Source organism: Cydia fagiglandana, chromosome 7, assembly GCF_963556715.1.
Source record: "Cydia fagiglandana chromosome 7, ilCydFagi1.1, whole genome shotgun sequence".
Lineage (NCBI taxonomy): Eukaryota > Metazoa > Arthropoda > Insecta > Lepidoptera > Tortricidae > Cydia > Cydia fagiglandana.
In genome coordinates this window covers 15,623,734-15,642,082 of record NC_085938.1, presented here as the reverse complement: position 1 = coordinate 15,642,082, position 18,349 = coordinate 15,623,734, and the positions used below count along the sequence as shown (strand labels likewise).

The 18,349-nt window shown below is 43.5% G+C and overlaps 1 protein-coding gene across 1 annotated transcript in view; it reads left to right on the top strand.

Moving 5' to 3' along the window:
- Positions 1–18,349, top strand: part of LOC134666018 (collagen alpha-1(X) chain-like) — a 54,692-nt gene extending 36,343 nt beyond the window's left edge. Inside the window, exons 4-12 of the mRNA XM_063523099.1 lie at positions 364–548; positions 3,202–3,285; positions 5,473–5,628; positions 5,767–6,600; positions 6,920–7,039; positions 7,556–7,575; positions 7,666–7,777; positions 8,561–8,599; positions 17,416–18,349. Coding sequence (XP_063379169.1) covers positions 364–548; positions 3,202–3,285; positions 5,473–5,628; positions 5,767–6,600; positions 6,920–7,039; positions 7,556–7,575; positions 7,666–7,777; positions 8,561–8,599; positions 17,416–17,963 — 2,098 coding nt within the window. The 3' untranslated portion in view covers positions 17,964–18,349. The remainder of the gene's footprint in view (positions 1–363; positions 549–3,201; positions 3,286–5,472; positions 5,629–5,766; positions 6,601–6,919; positions 7,040–7,555; positions 7,576–7,665; positions 7,778–8,560; positions 8,600–17,415) is intronic.

Genomic DNA, 18,349 nt, shown 5'->3' with positions numbered 1-18,349 from the left:
TGTAATCAATATTTATTAAATCTTTTTCAAAGTATTAGGCCTCTGTGTAAAAAGTCTCTCTAAATATGTGTTAAAATTATATATATAAAAATTATACATAATGAAAAAAAAGTTCTAACATAAACCTATTTACAGGTGGCGGTGCCAACTTTTTGAGAAACGACCTTAAACCCTTTGCCGTAAAAAATTAACGCGTCTGCTCGTGCTTATAATAGCATTGTAAAACTATATAATTAGGTATTGTACTGACGGTATTGACGAAAAACAAATATTTTTTTGATTACTGTAGGTATTCGTATAACTTCCCAAAAGATTATATTAACCGAATATCAACCTCATATTTATACAATTTGTTCTTTCCAGCTCTGTGGACAACAAACCGATCAAAGGCCAGATAATTCCGTACGACAAGTTGTACTTCCCGAAGGGATGCGGCCGCACGCCCGGCGGTGTTCCGGCCAAGCCGATAACGGTGCCCCCTCGCCCTCCGAAGCCGCCCACCGACAGCACTGGTGGGGCCAGCCACCCTATACCCTCTAGACCTGGTGAGTTTTTTTTGTTAGAAGTGCCGTTGCATTATCCGCATGCAGATTGATTAACATAAATTGGCACTAAGGTAGTTCACGCACACAATTTTAGCAAGCGTAAGTAATCGATATTAAACTTTCGTGAGACATATTTTAAATTGTTTATACGACATCGACAGCGGTTTCACTCACGACTAAAAATTCAAGTGAGTGAAACCGTTGTCGTAAGCAAGCAAACAAGCGTAAGTAAATTCGATTCAAGCAATTTGGTGTAACCAGTCCCGATCGAAAACACTTCATAGTATCAAAATAAATGTTTGTTTTTGGAAAAGCCACATATAATATTCTTTTCTCGAACATGCAATGAAATATTGATGTTATGTTCCTTATAATAGGCTGCGAAGTATGACGTTTCAGGTTCGGCTAGGACAAGAGGTATTTAATGGAATTTCATACAAATCTTGCAGGCCTAGGCCGGCAAAGTCCTCTTTTTTAATTTCCATTTCACAGATATTTGTGACACAGCATCGTGGCATTCAGCCATTAAAAAAACTAGAGGCAGTATTTGCTTTATGGTTCGTAATGACACTCTACCACTACGCCTATAAAAAAAAAACAAAAAACAATGTTTACTACAATTTGCAGTTTTATTTGTATAAAATCAACATGAACTTAATAAATAATACATTATTAACCAAATTCTGTAATTTTAAATTATAAATTTAACTACACAAATAAATACATCTAAAATATTTCATCTAAACGTTAGCGGTATAAGGTCTACTCAAACACGCGTAGTTATTTTTTTAATTGTTATGGAGGCAAAGTTGAAAAATTTTCATTCTGTAATTTTGTTTTATTGGATTTATGGTGCGTTGTTGATTTTTTTACTTTAATATGAGTCCCGACAAAATAATGAAATTAATTTTAATTGTAATCGTAGGAGTTGGAATTGGCAGCGTAACCAGAATTGATTTTAAATAACTTGCTGCGTCTGCCGCCAAGTCAAAGACGAAGTATCTATATGGTTGCTTATGGCAATTTTATTATTTTAGAATCTAAGAAAAATGGCTTACAGTTTATTAGAAACAGTTTTGTGGCATATTTTAAAGAAATGAAAGTGACTACAAAATCGTGAACACTGTGGAAATTATACTTATTTTCTCCATGCATAAAGCAACGATGTATGTGAAACATGATATCAACATGAAAGACTATGTAAACTTATGTGACGAAAACGACAGTCAGACGGATACAAGGCGAAAAAATCAAAGATACATGAAAATATACGGGTAGTAAAAATACACGACTCGTGTAAAACATACGCGTGATAAAGATAAAGGTACGTGTTTAGTTGTTATATTTTGGGTGTAGTTTACTTTTAGTTTTTTCTATAAATAAAACTTGGGTTTCGTGGATTTTTTATTTTATTTATTTCATTGCATGTTTGAGAAAAGCACTATACATACCTCGGCGGGAAATGGGGTTGCCCGCGCTCAGACCTATCCGGCCTCGCTTCGCTCGGCCGTCTATATGTCTTCGGCCGGCAACCCCTTTTGTCCCGGCCTCTGTAGTAATGTACTATTTTTATTTGCTTTTCTAAATCTATCACACACTTGTACCAATTCAACGTGAACAGTGCTATTTCTACAACCAGTACCTAAAATAAAGTAAATTGACAACATTAATGAACAAAAAAGCGTAGGTAAGTAATCTAATCAATTCTAATTTCAATATAAATCCAGGGACAGTCACGTTTAAACATTTAGGCAAAGAGAAAGCGTGCCGAAGAATATTTAGGCGAACCTGGAAAGATATTCTTATTTTAATTAAAATCGGTAAACGAAACCTAAACAAAAAATATTTATTTTGGGACTAGTATAGATAAAAAATGCCTTCCATATTTTGCCAATATCTAAGTTCGTAAAGAGACAATAAATAAGTCGTCTCTTACTTTTTGGGTACCTATCCTATAAATAAATCGCAATTAAGTACAAGTTTAACGAAACGTCACAATAAAAGCAACAAGCGATTAAAATTTTCCGGCAAAAAAGTCAGTCGAAAACAAGCGACAATCCCGGGTTTTCAAGGGCTTCAAGTAGATCAGTTAGCAACCCGATATTCGAGACAGATTAACAAAGAAAAAGTAAATAAATCGTCTAACTTTACCAGACCTCCCGGCTTAAGTGCCCGTTAGGCTGGCTTGCTGTCGCTATTATTCATTTTTATACGTAACAAGCACCAATTACAACAATCACTAAGTAAATAAAACCTTGTGTTTATTGGCGTGCCATTTTCTGTTCTTTCTGTCTTTATAAAGATTTGCATCTTTAAAGATAAAGAACTTTGCAGCGAACGCCGATTCAGTTCTACGTGTTGTCATTGCCTCTTTCAGTTGACTATAAAATATTTAAATATTAGAGTTAATAACGTCCAACTACTTTCCTAAGATCCTAACTCATATGTGCTTCCTTCCTTCACTTGTCTTATGACATGTACTTATTACACCATTTACATAAATCATTAAGTTAGATACCTAATATCTAAATGATGTTGTATTATAGTGGTGATATAAGTATGATGATGTATTAGACTGTCTCGATGAATTCATCGAGACAATTTAATACGATTGTCTCGATGAATTGAGAATAACCTGGAAATTAATTAACTACAGGTTCAGGCGGATACTACCCGGGTCAACCTGGCGCTCCCGGCGCTCCTGGCGCCCCCGGCGCCCCCGGCGCTCCAGGCACCCCTGGTAAGCAACTTTTTTTTTTTATTATTATTATTATGAATGGGCTTACTCATGGCCACAGACTAGCCGAGGCGTAGACGTGGCCTACGATGGAGCGAGCTCGCCCAGAAGGTGCCTGTTCACTCTTGATTTGAAGGTTGCCGGGTTATAAGAACACGGAAATATAGACGCCGGCAGGGAATTCCATTCCTTGGCAGTGCGCATAAGGAAAGTAGACGCAAAGCGTTTCGTGCGAATTGGTGGAATATCTACCATGTAAGGATGGAAACCGGCCGTGCCTTGTTAAATACAAATCCCTGCTGATTTCAAATGTGGTAAATAAACTTTGTCTCTTTTATGTCTGTTATCTTTTTAAATCGCCAAATGAATTAAGAGGCCCACAGATTACCAGTTCGCCGGACGATATCAGCCTGTCAGTTGGTCGGAGCTGTCTTTCGCGTTTAAGTGACAGACTGATATCGTCAGGCAAACTGTTAATCAGTGGGCCCCTTTAGATGGCATTTGGTATGGAGAAAGTTTTACTCCTAGGAAAGGATATATAAGATATTATCGCGATCATCATAGTACCATCGCCCACACTGTTAATAGTACCTCGGTGGACCTTATGCCTTTTGTAATAAGGTCCACCGACGTACCTACAGTTAGGAGTGTTGCTGTTTGTACGTAGAAAAAACTCACAGGCAAAGCACTACTAAGAGGAAAAAGGGAAAACAGATAAAAAAGCGTGACACGAAAAGGCTCATCTACATAATGATGACTTTCCAATGAGGTTATTAGCAGGAAATGTTTTGGTCTAGCGCTCAGGCGCACGCGTTACCGCTCTATAAGGGGGCTGTACGTTTAAAGTATTATCCATGCCACATCTCATATTTACCAAAATGCGTTCCCATGAAGGAAAGCATCATGAGGAAACTTGTGAAGAAATTCAAAAGTCTATGTGCAGTCCCCAGTCGTGTTGGCCTTCGTAGGAACTATAAACATAAAGTGTCCTAAATATATCCTAGGTATGTTTTATTGCTAGTCAATATCTAGATCAGTTGAGTTTCCGTGATTGCGGAACAGATAGATATACAAATACCTAAACATCTAAATTCAAATATTATACACAATATCTCATACAAACTTTCACAATTATGTTATTTAGTAGGGTTCGTTATTTGTGACGTCCCACGGGTAAAGGTACCTTATGGCGGTTGGCGCTTAGGCTATTATTAACGCCGCTCCAATATTATTGCGGCGCTATGCGACGTAAGCGCCAGCCGCCATAAGGTACCTTTTTCCGTGAAACGTCACATTTTTGGATCTGTAAACTCACAGCCCCATATTTTATAACAAAATTACCATATTCGTCACTCGTTAACATTTTTACGGCCAAACATCGACTTTTATTTTCCTGAATTTGAGAGGAGGATGTATCTTGTGATCCGAGGCTTTTTAAACTTAAGTAAGTATGCAAATTACAAAAAGTCACGTATTTAGAATGCCCCAGGTACTTTGTTATTTATTAGCGATCATATTATTTTCGCCTACGTGCTTAAAGGAACGCTAAGCCGATCGCAGCAGTTGTGAAGCCTAGTTAAGACGAAACAGGAGCTGAGTTTTAAATATTTTAAGTAAATATACCCGTCTCGCTAACGGAAGCGGCACCTAAAAGTAGTGCGATAAGGACAAGGCGAAAAATCCTGCGTAAAAATCTCAAAAATCGAGGTTTCGTACTCCTCTGTTTCCTCCTCCAAAACTTAACCAATCGTAACCAAATTTGGAAATCTAAATGATTATGAAATTATCTATGTCGGACCGTTATGCTTTTTTGGCTAATTGATATCAGTTTTGAATGCCACGCCTCTCATTGCGGCATAGTCAATTAGGCCATTTTGGCCATTTTTGAAGGGCTCTAGCGCCTTAAAAAACAAAAATATCAAAAAAATCAAAACGGTCCGACACAGATATTGACAATATTAATCTGTGTTGAAAAGATCATTGCTCTATCTTCAAAAACCACGGAGGAAAACGAGGAGTACCTTTGTATGGAGAAATGACCACTCCTGTTGGCTCTTAATAAAATATACTAGATTAGAGTGTAATGTAAATTCACCTGTTGCCATTATATGTAACAATAACTATGTTGGACCATAAATACTTAATTGATAAAAAAACTTAATATTAATGATGGCATTTCTGTTCAACTAGGTAGTCCAGGTGGCCCAGGAGGTCCAGGAGGCCCGGGTGGACCAGGTGGCCCCAACGGCCCTAATGGCCCAGGAGGCCCTGGCGGACCAGGTGGCCCCAACGGCCCTAATGGCCCAGGAGGCCCTAATGGTCCAGGTGGTCCTAATGGCCCTGGTGGTCCTAATGGTCCCAATGGACCAGGTGGAAGCGGATACTACCCCGGACAGCCCGGACAACCAGGACAACCAGGCACCCCCGGCACACCAGGATCACCGGGCACCCCAGGAGGACCGGGCGGACCAGGCGGACCAGGAGGCCTAGGTGGCCCTAATGGACCCAATGGACCAGGTGGAAGCGGATACTATCCCGGACAACCAGGACAACCCGGCACCCCTGGCACACCAGGATCTCCGGGCACCCCAGGAGGACCGGGCGGACCAGGTGGCCCAGGAGGCCCAGGTGGCCCTAATGGACCTAACGGACCAGGCGGAAGCGGATACTATCCCGGACAACCAGGACAACCCGGCACCCCTGGCACACCAGGATCACCGGGTACCCCAGGAGGACCGGGCGGACCAGGTGGACCAGGGGGCCCAGGCGGCCCTAATGGACCCAATGGACCAGGTGGTAGCGGATACTATCCCGGACAACCCGGTCAACCAGGCACCCCTGGTACACCAGGATCACCAGGCACCCCAGGAGGACCGGGCGGACCAGGCGGACCTGGAGGCCCAGGTGGCCCTAATGGACCTAACGGACCAGGCGGAAGCGGATACTACCCCGGACAACCAGGACAACCCGGCACTCCAGGCACGCCAGGATCTCCGGGCACCCCAGGAGGACCGGGCGGCCCAGGCGGACCAGGAGGCCCAGGTGGCCCTAATGGACCTAACGGACCAGGCGGAAGCGGATACTACCCCGGACAACCAGGACAACCCGGCACTCCAGGCACGCCAGGATCTCCGGGCACCCCAGGAGGACCGGGCGGCCCAGGCGGACCAGGAGGCCCAGGTGGCCCTAATGGACCTAACGGACCAGGCGGAAGCGGATACTACCCCGGACAACCAGGACAACCCGGCACTCCAGGCACGCCAGGATCTCCGGGCACCCCAGGAGGACCGGGCGGACCAGGCGGACCAGGTGGACCAGGTATTATTAAAAGTTATATATTTTTTATTGACACCCAATTCTATACATACGGCAGTGTTTCTAGTTAAATTCACAGACTACATGACTCTCTTTGGTCGGTCCCTCATGTCTGAGGATCGTGGTCAGTATCAGGGTTGCATCTGGAGCGGATGATCTGTCTCCACCGGTTTCTGTCCAACGCGTCTCGTGACTACATGACAGAACATTATATTGTACCTTTTAAAAATATACTGATTTACTGATCGATTTTACCGCCTTATCTAAATATGTCAATTCACTTCAAAAAAGAAATCCCCATAAAAGTTTGTTTTCATTTTAGGCGGTCCAGCTGGACCGAGCCGTCCCCCAGTTTCCCCCGGACAACCTGGTGCTCCGGGTAGCCCAGGATCTCCGGGCACACCGGGAGGCCCAGGAGGCCCAGGAGGCCCAGGCGGACCAGGTACGTTTATAAGAGTAAAAGCAAGAAATATTTAAATTTATTCCTAAACACAAGCACAAAAGAGTAATATAAAATATAGGAAATCAAATAGTGCCACGAAATGGCCTCTTTTCAGCATACCTAATGCTGGCCAACTTCCAGCGTTGATATTCAATCAGATTAAAAAAATACTTTATCAAAGAACAGTTAGGTTAGGTTACAAACGCGACGTGAGCGCTAGCGTTTTAGAGGGATGAGAGAAGTATGTACTCCCCTCTCGATTTAGAGGTGTGGTGACTGGAGGGAGTCTCACGTCAACTACATCACACAGCACACACAATACTAACTTTCATAGTTACAACTACATGTCATGACCACTCTTTGTCGTATCGTAACTATTAACTCACAAAATACTTGAATCATTTATTAATTGAGCCCACTTACTTAACGCATTATTCGTTTCATTAATATTCAATCGCACAAAATGCAAGTAAGCGTTTTTGTGCAAAAAGTATCATTCCTCATTTACGAAATCAGGATACCCCGGTCAGCCAGGACAACCCGGACAACCCAGTAAACCAGGTCAATCAGGATACCCAGGACAGCCCGGACAACCAGGATACCCGGGGCAACCCGGCCAACCTGGTAAACCAGGACAGCCAGGACAGCCTGGACAACCAGGATACCCAGGACAGCCTGGACAACCAGGATACCCGGGACAGCCCGGACAACCAGGATACCCGGGGCAACCCGGCCAACCTGGTAAACCAGGAAAACCAGGACAGCCTGGACAACCAGGATACCCAGGACAGCCAGGACAACCAGGATACCCGGGACAGCCTGGACAACCAGGATACCCGGGGCAACCCGGCCAACCTGGTAAACCAGGACAGCCAGGACAGCCTGGACAACCGGGATACCCAGGACAGCCAGGACAACCAGAATATCCAGGACAGCCTGGACAACCAGGATATCCGGGACAGCCTGGACAACCAGGATACCCGGGACAACCAGGATACCCAGGACAGCCTGGACAACCAGGACAACCGGGATACCCAGGCCAGCCAGGACAACCAGGATACCCGGGACAGCCTGGACAGCCAGGATACCCAGGACAGCCTGGACAACCAGGATACCCAGGACAGCCCGGACAACCAGGATACCCAGGACAGCCAGGACAACCGGGATACCCGGGACAGCCAGGACAACCAGAATACCCAGGACAGCCAGGACAACCAGGATACCCAGGACAGCCTGGACAACCGGGATACCCAGGACAGCCTGGACAACCAGGATACCCAGGACAGCCAGGACAACCAGAATACCCAGGACAGCCTGGACAGCCAGGATACCCGGGGCAACCCGGCCAACCTGGTAAACCAGGACAGCCAGGACAGCCTGGACAACCGGGATACCCAGGACAGCCAGGACAACCAGGATATCCAGGACAGCCTGGACAACCAGGATACCCGGGACAACCTGGAGAACCAGGATACCCGGGACAACCAGGATACCCAGGACAGCCTGGACAACCAGGACAACCGGGATACCCAGGCCAGCCAGGACAACCAGGATACCCAGGACAGCCAGGACAACCGGGATACCCAGGACAACCCGGACAGCCAGGATACCCGGGACAACCAGGATATCCAGGACAGCCAGGTACATCATTTTAATATTTAAAACTTCAGTTTTTAAATCAATCCTGCAGAGACTTGAAAGCGTAGCAACAAAGTTTGGTGAGTGCTACCACAACCGTCAACATTAAATTGATAATATCTGGGGTGTGTGGTTTACGGTGGTGTTGTAACACTTTATCGACGTCAAGTCGCTACAGGTTTGACTTAGACAGTCTTTATTACTCCCAGACGACCATTCATTCCGTTATTAATAAACTTGGTACTTCCTTCATACAGTTACATTCATCGTCACATTCGTTTACATTTTCAATGTTGTCACGATTGGTTGTGGTTTTTACGTTTTTACCAAATTACAGCGAACTGTTTTCAAATTAACAAAATAAATGCTCAGTGCAGCCTTAAAATAAGTGGATATAGAGAAACGGACCGATAGGATTTAGGAAAAGGTTTTATGTAGGTAGGTCAAATTGAAATAATACATTCCTATAATTTTTAATTTAAAAGGTACAGTCAAGGAATTTAAATTCCGACCCATTTCGTACTTTGTCACAGTGACAATCAATATGAAAGCCGCTAGAGACCTCATACGGTTTGTCATTGTGACAAAGTACGAAATGGGTCGGAATTTAAATTCCTTGACTGTACGATCCAAATAACGTACAATACTTTCATAAATTGTAAAACAAAATATGTTTAGACTTAAGAGCTTCGCAATTACAGACATATTCGGTAATTAAACAATATGTGTGTATGTGTATTGTCGGTTCGGTAGTGAAATAATATGTCGAGCATTTTTCGACTAATTAAGAGCTTGATTTTCAATTTCCGATACTATATTTTGTACCTTTGACTCTGTTAGATTTAAATTGATGATAGATTTCTTGATGTTGACACGTCCGAGGGTTTTCAACCAAGTGGCCATAAATCAGATAAGACGTAAACTTGACATTGAGACTTCGGGACAATCAACAGGGCGTTACAGACTGTAACGCCCTGTTGATTGTCCCGAAGTCTCAAACTTACAGTGATGCCCATTGTAGTACGCCTACGCTTTCTATAGCTGTTATACGTTAGTCAATTGCGGATTAAGGTTGACATGATCGATCCTAAGTCAAGCTAACTCGAGTCTTTGCATCACAAAACTCGGTGCCACTTGGCAATGTAATCCCAGAACCCAGAACTGAGGTTATCAGTTTTGACTGAGGATTGAAATAATAAGTCCGAACTGTGTACTTTAAGTGAATATTCTTTTTAGTATATATATAATAATGCTGTAATTTAATATGGACCGAAATAAAAAAAATGTATTTTGCAAACAATCAAAATCATATAATTGAGTATTTACTGAATGTCAAAACCACATATAGAGGTATCTACTAACATTTCTAACGAAACTGCTTATAAATCAGGGCAATCAGGTCAACCAGGACAGCCGGGACAACCTGGAAAGCCAGGACAGCCGGGACAACCTGGAAAGCCGGGACAACCTGGCCAGTCAGGACAGCCCGGAGGACCCGGTCAGCCAGGTCAGCCAGGACAACCAGGATACCCAGGACAACCTGGAGGACCCAGCCAACCTGGAAAACCCGGACAACCTGGACAGCCCGGAGGACCTGGCCAACCTGGACACCCAGGGCAACCAGGACAGCCAGGATACCCAGGACAACCTGGACAGCCCGGATACCCAGGACAACCTGGAACACCAGGAAAGCCAGGATCCCCCGGTCAACCAGGAAAACCAGGTATGTCATTCTTGTTATTTATTTATTATAAAGAAAATAAAAAAATAGTCTTTGAGCCACTAGGACAGATCACAGCGAACTCACAATGGTCTTGAAGTGACATACTGGCAATATATACATTGTATTATTCTAGGACAACCAGGACAGCCCGGCGGACCAGGACAACCTGGATACCCAGGACAACCCGGTCAACCCGGACAGCCAGGAAACCTAGGTACATCAACTATATTCGATAGTCTAAGCTAAGCTGCACTGCACAGATATCGAAGTGACCGAAAGTGTAACAATAAACATAATATCAATATGGTTTTCTTATAATTTGACGTTTACGTACGCAGTTTGTCACAGCAAAATCTGTACAGACTTAGCCCGACTCAATGAAATTTTATCCTCAATTTATTTATATTTACTATTATACATAGAACCGTCATTCGACGCGAAAGGTATAGGTGTTACTCATTAACATTTTACGTAACATCCGTAGGTAGCTATGTAACTCAAGAATAAATATCCGTGATAAACACAACACAATATTATATTATTATTATTAAACACATCGGGGTCGACACAACCGACTCGCGACAACTCTTAGGAATCTGCCTTTAACTATTAAAATGCCCATATTCAGAAGCCATGCCACGCCGAGATGAGAGCATTTCTTGGGAATTTCTAGTCTTTTATTTGAGTTTTTTTATTCTAAAATATTTCTGTTTGTAATCATTTTCTAAGTCGTATACAATTTCAGGTCAACCCGGTCAACCAGGACAGCCAGGTAAACCTGGTACGCCCGGTCAACCTGGACAGCCAGGACAACCCGGTTATCCTGGAAAACCAGGACAGCCAGGACAACCAGGCCAGCCTGGTCATCCAGGACAACCAGGACAGCCCGGATACCCAGGACAACCCGGAAAACCAGGTAAATTATCTGCATTAACTCATCTTAGATTTTTTTCGGGTTGTTTTGTATCTAGAGATGCCAACAAACGCTCAAAAAAGGGTCTTCGTATTTAACAACTTTCCAGGCACACATTTCATTTAAGGTAGGTGCAGTGCAACAGATATTCGGAATTCGGCCAAAGTGCCCGAATAGGCCGAATCGAATTCGTGGCATCTCTACTCGTGTCCGCTTTGACAACATTATATCAATTCAATGAAGTATTTGAACAAATTAAATTATTTTCCAGGAAATATTTTAATTTGTTTTTTTTTTAACAAGTAGAAACACTACTATATAAATTATAAACTGAAATAAATGTCATATACTAAGAAAAAGTGACCAAGGCCTCCAGTGCCCCAGGCTGGAATCGAACCAGCGTCCTCTGCTATCGCGGCAGGTGCCTGAACCACTCGGCCACCGGATCACAGAGACATTAGTCAAATTTTCCAAGCATAAATATGCACTTTTTACTGAAGGCTTGTGGTGCCCCCTAGCCATCTCTAAGGTAGAACAGTATGGTTCGAACCTTTCTAGCTGGATCATACCCATGATGATACCGAGCTAGCGAGAGAGATGGCGCTGCCCATCAATACAATGAAGTATTTGAACAAATTAAATTATTTTCCAGGAAATATTTTAATTTGTTTTTTTTTAACAAGTAGAAACACTACTATATAAATTATAAACTGGTGGTTCAGGCACCTGCCGCGATAGCAGAGGACGCTGGTTCGATTCCAGCCTGGGGCACTGGAGGCCTTGGTCACTTTTTCTTAGTATATGACATTTATTTCAGTTTATTATATCAATTATTTTATAGTTTAAACCTGAAAATTTAAACCTTTAAAAGAACAATTTAATGTAGTTTACTATTAAATCTTTCAGTGAATTGTTACGGTTCAAGTGCACGTGTATTTATATTATTCTTGTGATTTAGGTCAACCCGGTCAACCTGGAACCCCAGGACAACCCGGACAACCTGGACAGCCAGGACATCCAGGTCAACCCGGTCAGCCAGGAGCTCCCGGACAACCAGGATACCCAGGACAACCCGGCCAGCCTGGTCAAGCTGGACACCCAGGACAACCCGGACAGCCAGGAGGCACCGGTCAACCAGGATATCCAGGACAGCCGGGACAACCTGGACAACCAGGACAGCCAGGAGGCCCAGGATACCCAGGACAACCCGGCCAGCCTGGTCAACCTGGACACCCAGGACAACCCGGACAGCCAGGAGGCCCCAGTCAACCAGGATACCCAGGACAACCCGGAAAACCAGGTAAATTATCTGCGTGTCAACAGTTAACTCATCTTAGATCTTTTTTCTGGTTGCCTTGTGTCCGCTTTGACAACATTATTTCAGTTAAGTATATTATAAAGTTTGAACACGCCAAAACGTGGGCACATAAAATTACAAATAAATAGAAAATAAAGGTCTAATGGAGCGAAATATATATTGAATATAATTGAAAATATTATAGTTTATCATGCTAATACACTAGACTATCATTTCAGCCTCAGGATTTGACATGTCACAGACTTCGTGATGACCAGGACACAGGCACTTTGCACGACATGATTACTTTATGTTTAAGTAGTCCAAGCCAGAGTTATTTGCGGATAAGTTGATAAATAACTTTAACAGGTGTCTTTTTCAAATATTCATTGATATGGGCCCAGTCCATTGCCATCCGCCTTCATTTATTACCATCCGCCAAAAGTACCCTTTTGGCATTGTCAGCATGTCCATCATGTTAATACCCCTTCGTCACTGTTATAGTGTAACAACACGATGAATGCTACCAAAATAGTAACTGTGAGCTGTGGCTTCTTTAAAATAGGTTTAGGTCATTTTCGCAAATGTTTCTTGCATACATTTCTATAGTCAATGTCCCTTACGCGAATCAATTAACGGCGTCGCTTGATGCAATCACAAGTAGCTGGCTCAACCAATAAATAATGGGGATACTTAGCATTATTTTTATCTTGCAATCTTCGGGAATGTATTAGCAACTCATACAAGTCAAACTTTTTATTTTGTGTATTGCTTGAAGTATGTATTTCTATAGAACCATCGTCTAACACCTAACACGCTCAAATACGTTAAAAATTATCAAACGTTTTAATATCCTACATTTTGCATACAAATGTCATTTAGCACCACTATTTTGGGAGCAGATAAGCTCTTGCTAGCTCTTAATCTAACTTGACTTCTCTTTTTGTACATAAATTTGAGATATTTGTACGTTTTTTGCAACATAAGAAAAATTAGGTTTCGGTCTTTATGTAAGAACGCTGTATGTTCCTAGTTTCTTTTTTTTTCTCATTTGTATCTCGTGTTTTTCTGCTTTCTGGTTGTCTTTCCATTCATTGACGTCTCCGCAACATTTCAAAAACACAAAAAGTAATCGATCCTCGATATATTAACATTCTCACAAGTTTTTTTAGCCTAATCAACTTTTCCAATGCTATTGGTGCAAAGTGATTTCACTACGTTATTGTTTAAAACTCGTTATCATGAAAACGAATCATACAATTGACAACTATTGTGGTATCGTATGTTCCACCCTAAAAATGTAACCATCCTTTACAAAATTTATAAGAAAAAATGTGTGCCCATGTTTTGGCGTGTTCAAGCTTTAGTTTAAACCTTAAAAATTTTAATTTAAGTAAAGAAATAAAATGTAACCACCCTTTACAAAATTTATAAGCAAAAATGTGTGCCCATGTTTTGGCGTGTTCAAGCTTTAGTTTAAACCTTAAAATTAAAAACTATAATATGGACGACTTAATTTAGTTTTCTATTAAGTTTTTCAGTGAATTGTTCAGGTTCAGGTGCACGTGTATTTATAATATTCTTGTGATTTAGGTCAACCCGGTCAACCTGGAACTTCAGGACAACCAGGTCAACCTGGTCAGCCAGGAGGCCCCGGACAACCAGGGTACCCAGGACAACTCGGACAACCTGGACAGCCCGGAGGCCCAGGATACCCAGGACAACCCGGCCAGCCTGGTCAACCTGGACACCCAGGACAACCCGGACAGCCAGGAGGCACCGGTCAACCAGGATATCCAGGACAGCCAGGACAACCTGGACAACCAGGAACTCCAGGACAACCTGGACAGCCAGGAGGCCCCGGTCAACCAGGATACCCAGGACAACCAGGACAGCCAGGACACCCCGGAAAACCAGGTAAATTATCTGCATGTCAACAGTTAACTCAACTTAGATGTTATTCTGGTTTCCTTGTGTCCGCTTTGACAACGTTAAATAATTATTTTATAGTTTAACCGTTTAGGATGACTTAATTTAGTTTTCTATTAATTTTTTCAGTTAATTATTCAGGTTCAGGTGCACGTGTACTTATATTATTCTTATGATTCAGGTGAACCCGGTCAGCCTGGAACCCCAGGACAACCCGGACAACCTGGACAGCCAGGACATCCAGGTCAACCCGGTCAGCCAGGAGGTCCCGGACAGCCAGGATACCCAGGACAACCCGGACAACCTGGACAGCCAGGACATCCAGGCCAACCCGGTCAGCCAGGAGGTCCCGGAAAACCAGGATACCCAGGACAACCCGGACAACCTGGACAGCCAGGAGGCCCAGGATACCCAGGACAACCCGGTCAGCCTGGACACCCAGGACAACCCGGACAGCCAGGAGGCACCGGTCAACCAGGATACCCAGGACAACCAGGACAACCCGGTCAACCAGGACACCCTGGAAAACCAGGTAAATTATCTACGTGTTCATAGTAAACTCATATTAGAAGTTTTTTCTGATTGCCCTGTGTTCGCTATGACAACATTATTTCAATTATATTAAAATTTAAAATTTAAGGACGACTTAATTTAGTTTTCTATTAAGTTTTTCAGTGAATTGTTCAGATTCAGGTGCACGTGTATTTATCTTATTCTTGTGATTTAGGTCAACCCGATCAACCTGGAACCCCAGGACAACCCGGACAACCTGGACAGCCAGGTCAACCCGGTCAGCCAGGAGGCCCCGGACAACCGGGATATCCAGGTCAACCCGGACAACCTGGTCAGCCAGGAGGCCCAGGATACCCAGGACAACCCGGCCAGCCTGGTCAACCTGGACATCCAGGAGGCCCCGGTCAACCAGGATACCCAGGACAACCCGGTCAACCAGGACATCCCGGAAAACCAGGTACATTATCTGCGTTAACTCTTCTTTGATATTTTTGCTGGTTGTCTTGTGTGCGCTTTGACAACATTATTTTATAGTTTGAACCTTAAAATTTAAACCTTTAAAAAAACGACTTAATTTAGTTTACTATTAAGTTTTTCAGTGGATTGTTCAGGTTCAAGTGCATGTGTATTTATATTATCCTGGTGATTTAGGTCAACCCGGTCAACCTGGCACCCCAGGACAACCCGGACAACCTGGACAGCCAGGACATCCAGGTCAACCCGGTCAGCCAGGAGGCCCCGGTCAACCAGGATACCCAGGACAACCAGGGCAGCCCGGAGGCCCAGGACATCCAGGTCAACCCGGACAACCAGGAGAACCAGGTCAACCCGGAGAACCCGGTCAACCAGGTCATCCCGGGAAACCAGATAAATTATCTGCGTATCCTTTCCTTGTGTCCGCTTTGACAACATTATTTTAATTATTTTATAGTTTACCTTATGACTTATCCTTTTAGGACGATTTAGTTTTGTTTTCTATTAAGTTTTCCAGTGAATTGTTCAGGTTCAGGTGCACATGTATTTATATTATGCTTATGCTTCAGGTGGACCCGGTCAACCTGGAACCCCAGGACAATCCGGACAACCTGGACATCCAGGACATCCAGGTCAACCCGGTCAGCCAGGAGGACCCGGACAACCAGGATACCCAGGACAACCCGGACAACCTGGACAGCCAGGAGGCCCAGGATACCCAGGACAACCCGGCCAGCCTGGTCAACCTGGACACCCAGGACAACCCGGACAGCCAGGAGGCCCCGGTCAACCAGGATACCCAGGACAGCCCGGACAACCTGGACAGCCAGGAGGCCCAGGATACCCAGGCCAACCTGGCCAGCCTGGTCAACCTGGACACCCAGGACATCCCGGACAGCCAGGAGGCGACGGTCAACCAGGATACCCAGGACAACCTGGACATCCTGGACAGCCAGGACATCCAGGTCAACCCGGACAGCCAGGAGGCCCCGGTCAACCAGGATACCCAGGACAACCCGGACAGCCAGGACATCCAGGTCAACCCGGACAGCCAGGAGGCCCCGGTCAACCAGGATACCCAGGACAACCCGGACAGCCAGGACATCCAGGTCAACCCGGTCAGCCTGGAGGCCCCGGTCAACCAGGTATTTATGTCTATAAATAGATCTAAAACTCTAATATAAGTACTTATATTTTTTACGAACTAACTGAACAACATCCTATTTCTTAGGACATCCCGGACAGCCTGGACAACCCGGACAACCAGGACAGCCCGGTCAACCTGGCCAACCCGGCGGCGAGGGTCAACCTGAATACCCAGGTCACTTTCTTATACAATTATATCCCCCCGCCTTATAAGTTTTGTGCCATGGGTTCAATGAAAACTATTGCAAAAAATATTGCATTAAGTTTTTCTATTCTTAGTAAAGAGACGTAGTTACTACTAAATTTTATTTAAATGTTTATGCGTAGTAATTTAATAACTAATAAAAAAAATACTTTTTTTAAATAATTAATATCTACGTGGATATTACAGAAAAATTAGTACATACCATTAACAAATGCTTGAGGTCCAACTAAGGACCAGTTGCACGAACCACAGTTAACAGACTGATCAACGTCACGCAGCAGAGATCTATGAAATTTCCCATTCAATAGAATTTAACGAACGCTTTAATGGTGACAGACGGTTTGGTGCAAGCGACCCTTATTTGGGTCTGATGTATATTTTAGGAATGATGGCAATTAGAAAATTTAAGTTTGAACGTTTTTATAATTTTATCTCGAGAAATTTTATTACAGTTTTTTAGTTTATATGAACTTACAGTATTACCTTATTAGTGAGCTTATTAGAAAACGTGTATTAAAATAACAATGTCATATTTCAGATTCAGTTGGTCAACCTACCGGCACTGGTGTACAACCTCCGTCACAGCCTCCGCCGGGCGCCCAAATGCCGCCATTCCCGATCTACGTCATACCTTACCCGCTGCCCATCGTCCCGAGCCCTGGACAGTGCCCGTGCTATCTAGTTAACCCAGGCAATGACTCTGCGGTCTCCCAACCTCAACCTCAGCAACCTCAACAACCTCAACAACCTAGCAACCAAGGCTACTACGCTCCTTATGGAATCATCGGTTTCGTTCCCGTCGTATTCGTGCCATACTGCCCAGGAAATAACACCGATATGAGTTCAGCTCAGCAAAATTTCCCTAACGCTGTACCCGTCCCGTACAACTGCGGACAGTGCCAGGCCAACCAAAACCTTTACCGCTACTTTGGCAGACTCGGGGGAGCGCGGAGTGCAACAGACTTTAAGGAAATCAAATCCCTTGCGGAGCTGGAAAACCTTATTAAAAAGCAGATTAAACCGATGAAGAAAAGCCTGCCGCGGATAGCTGCTCATCCTAAGATTCTAGAAGAATCAACGAATTAAAAGTCATAGATATGTTTTGACGATGCAATAAGTACTGGGTGCGCTATTATTATTATAATAAGTCGAACGAAAAGGATGAAGTGAGACGATTAAATTTTGAGATTGTCCGACATTACTTCTTGGACGCTCTCAAGATTTATAAAGAATACTTACCATACATATTTATTGCGAATTTTGTCATAGATTTATTTATTTATTATATTAATATCATCCTCGATTGTCGAGAAACGAGACACGCGCATTTGTATGTAATATTTACAAATTATAATTTTCTCATTATAAATTTAATATTTTTGTAAAAATATTTGATTTAGTAAAATGAAATTGCGCTGCCATTTAGATTAATCGTGTGTTAAGAAAAGATTAATAAATGTCATATTATTATA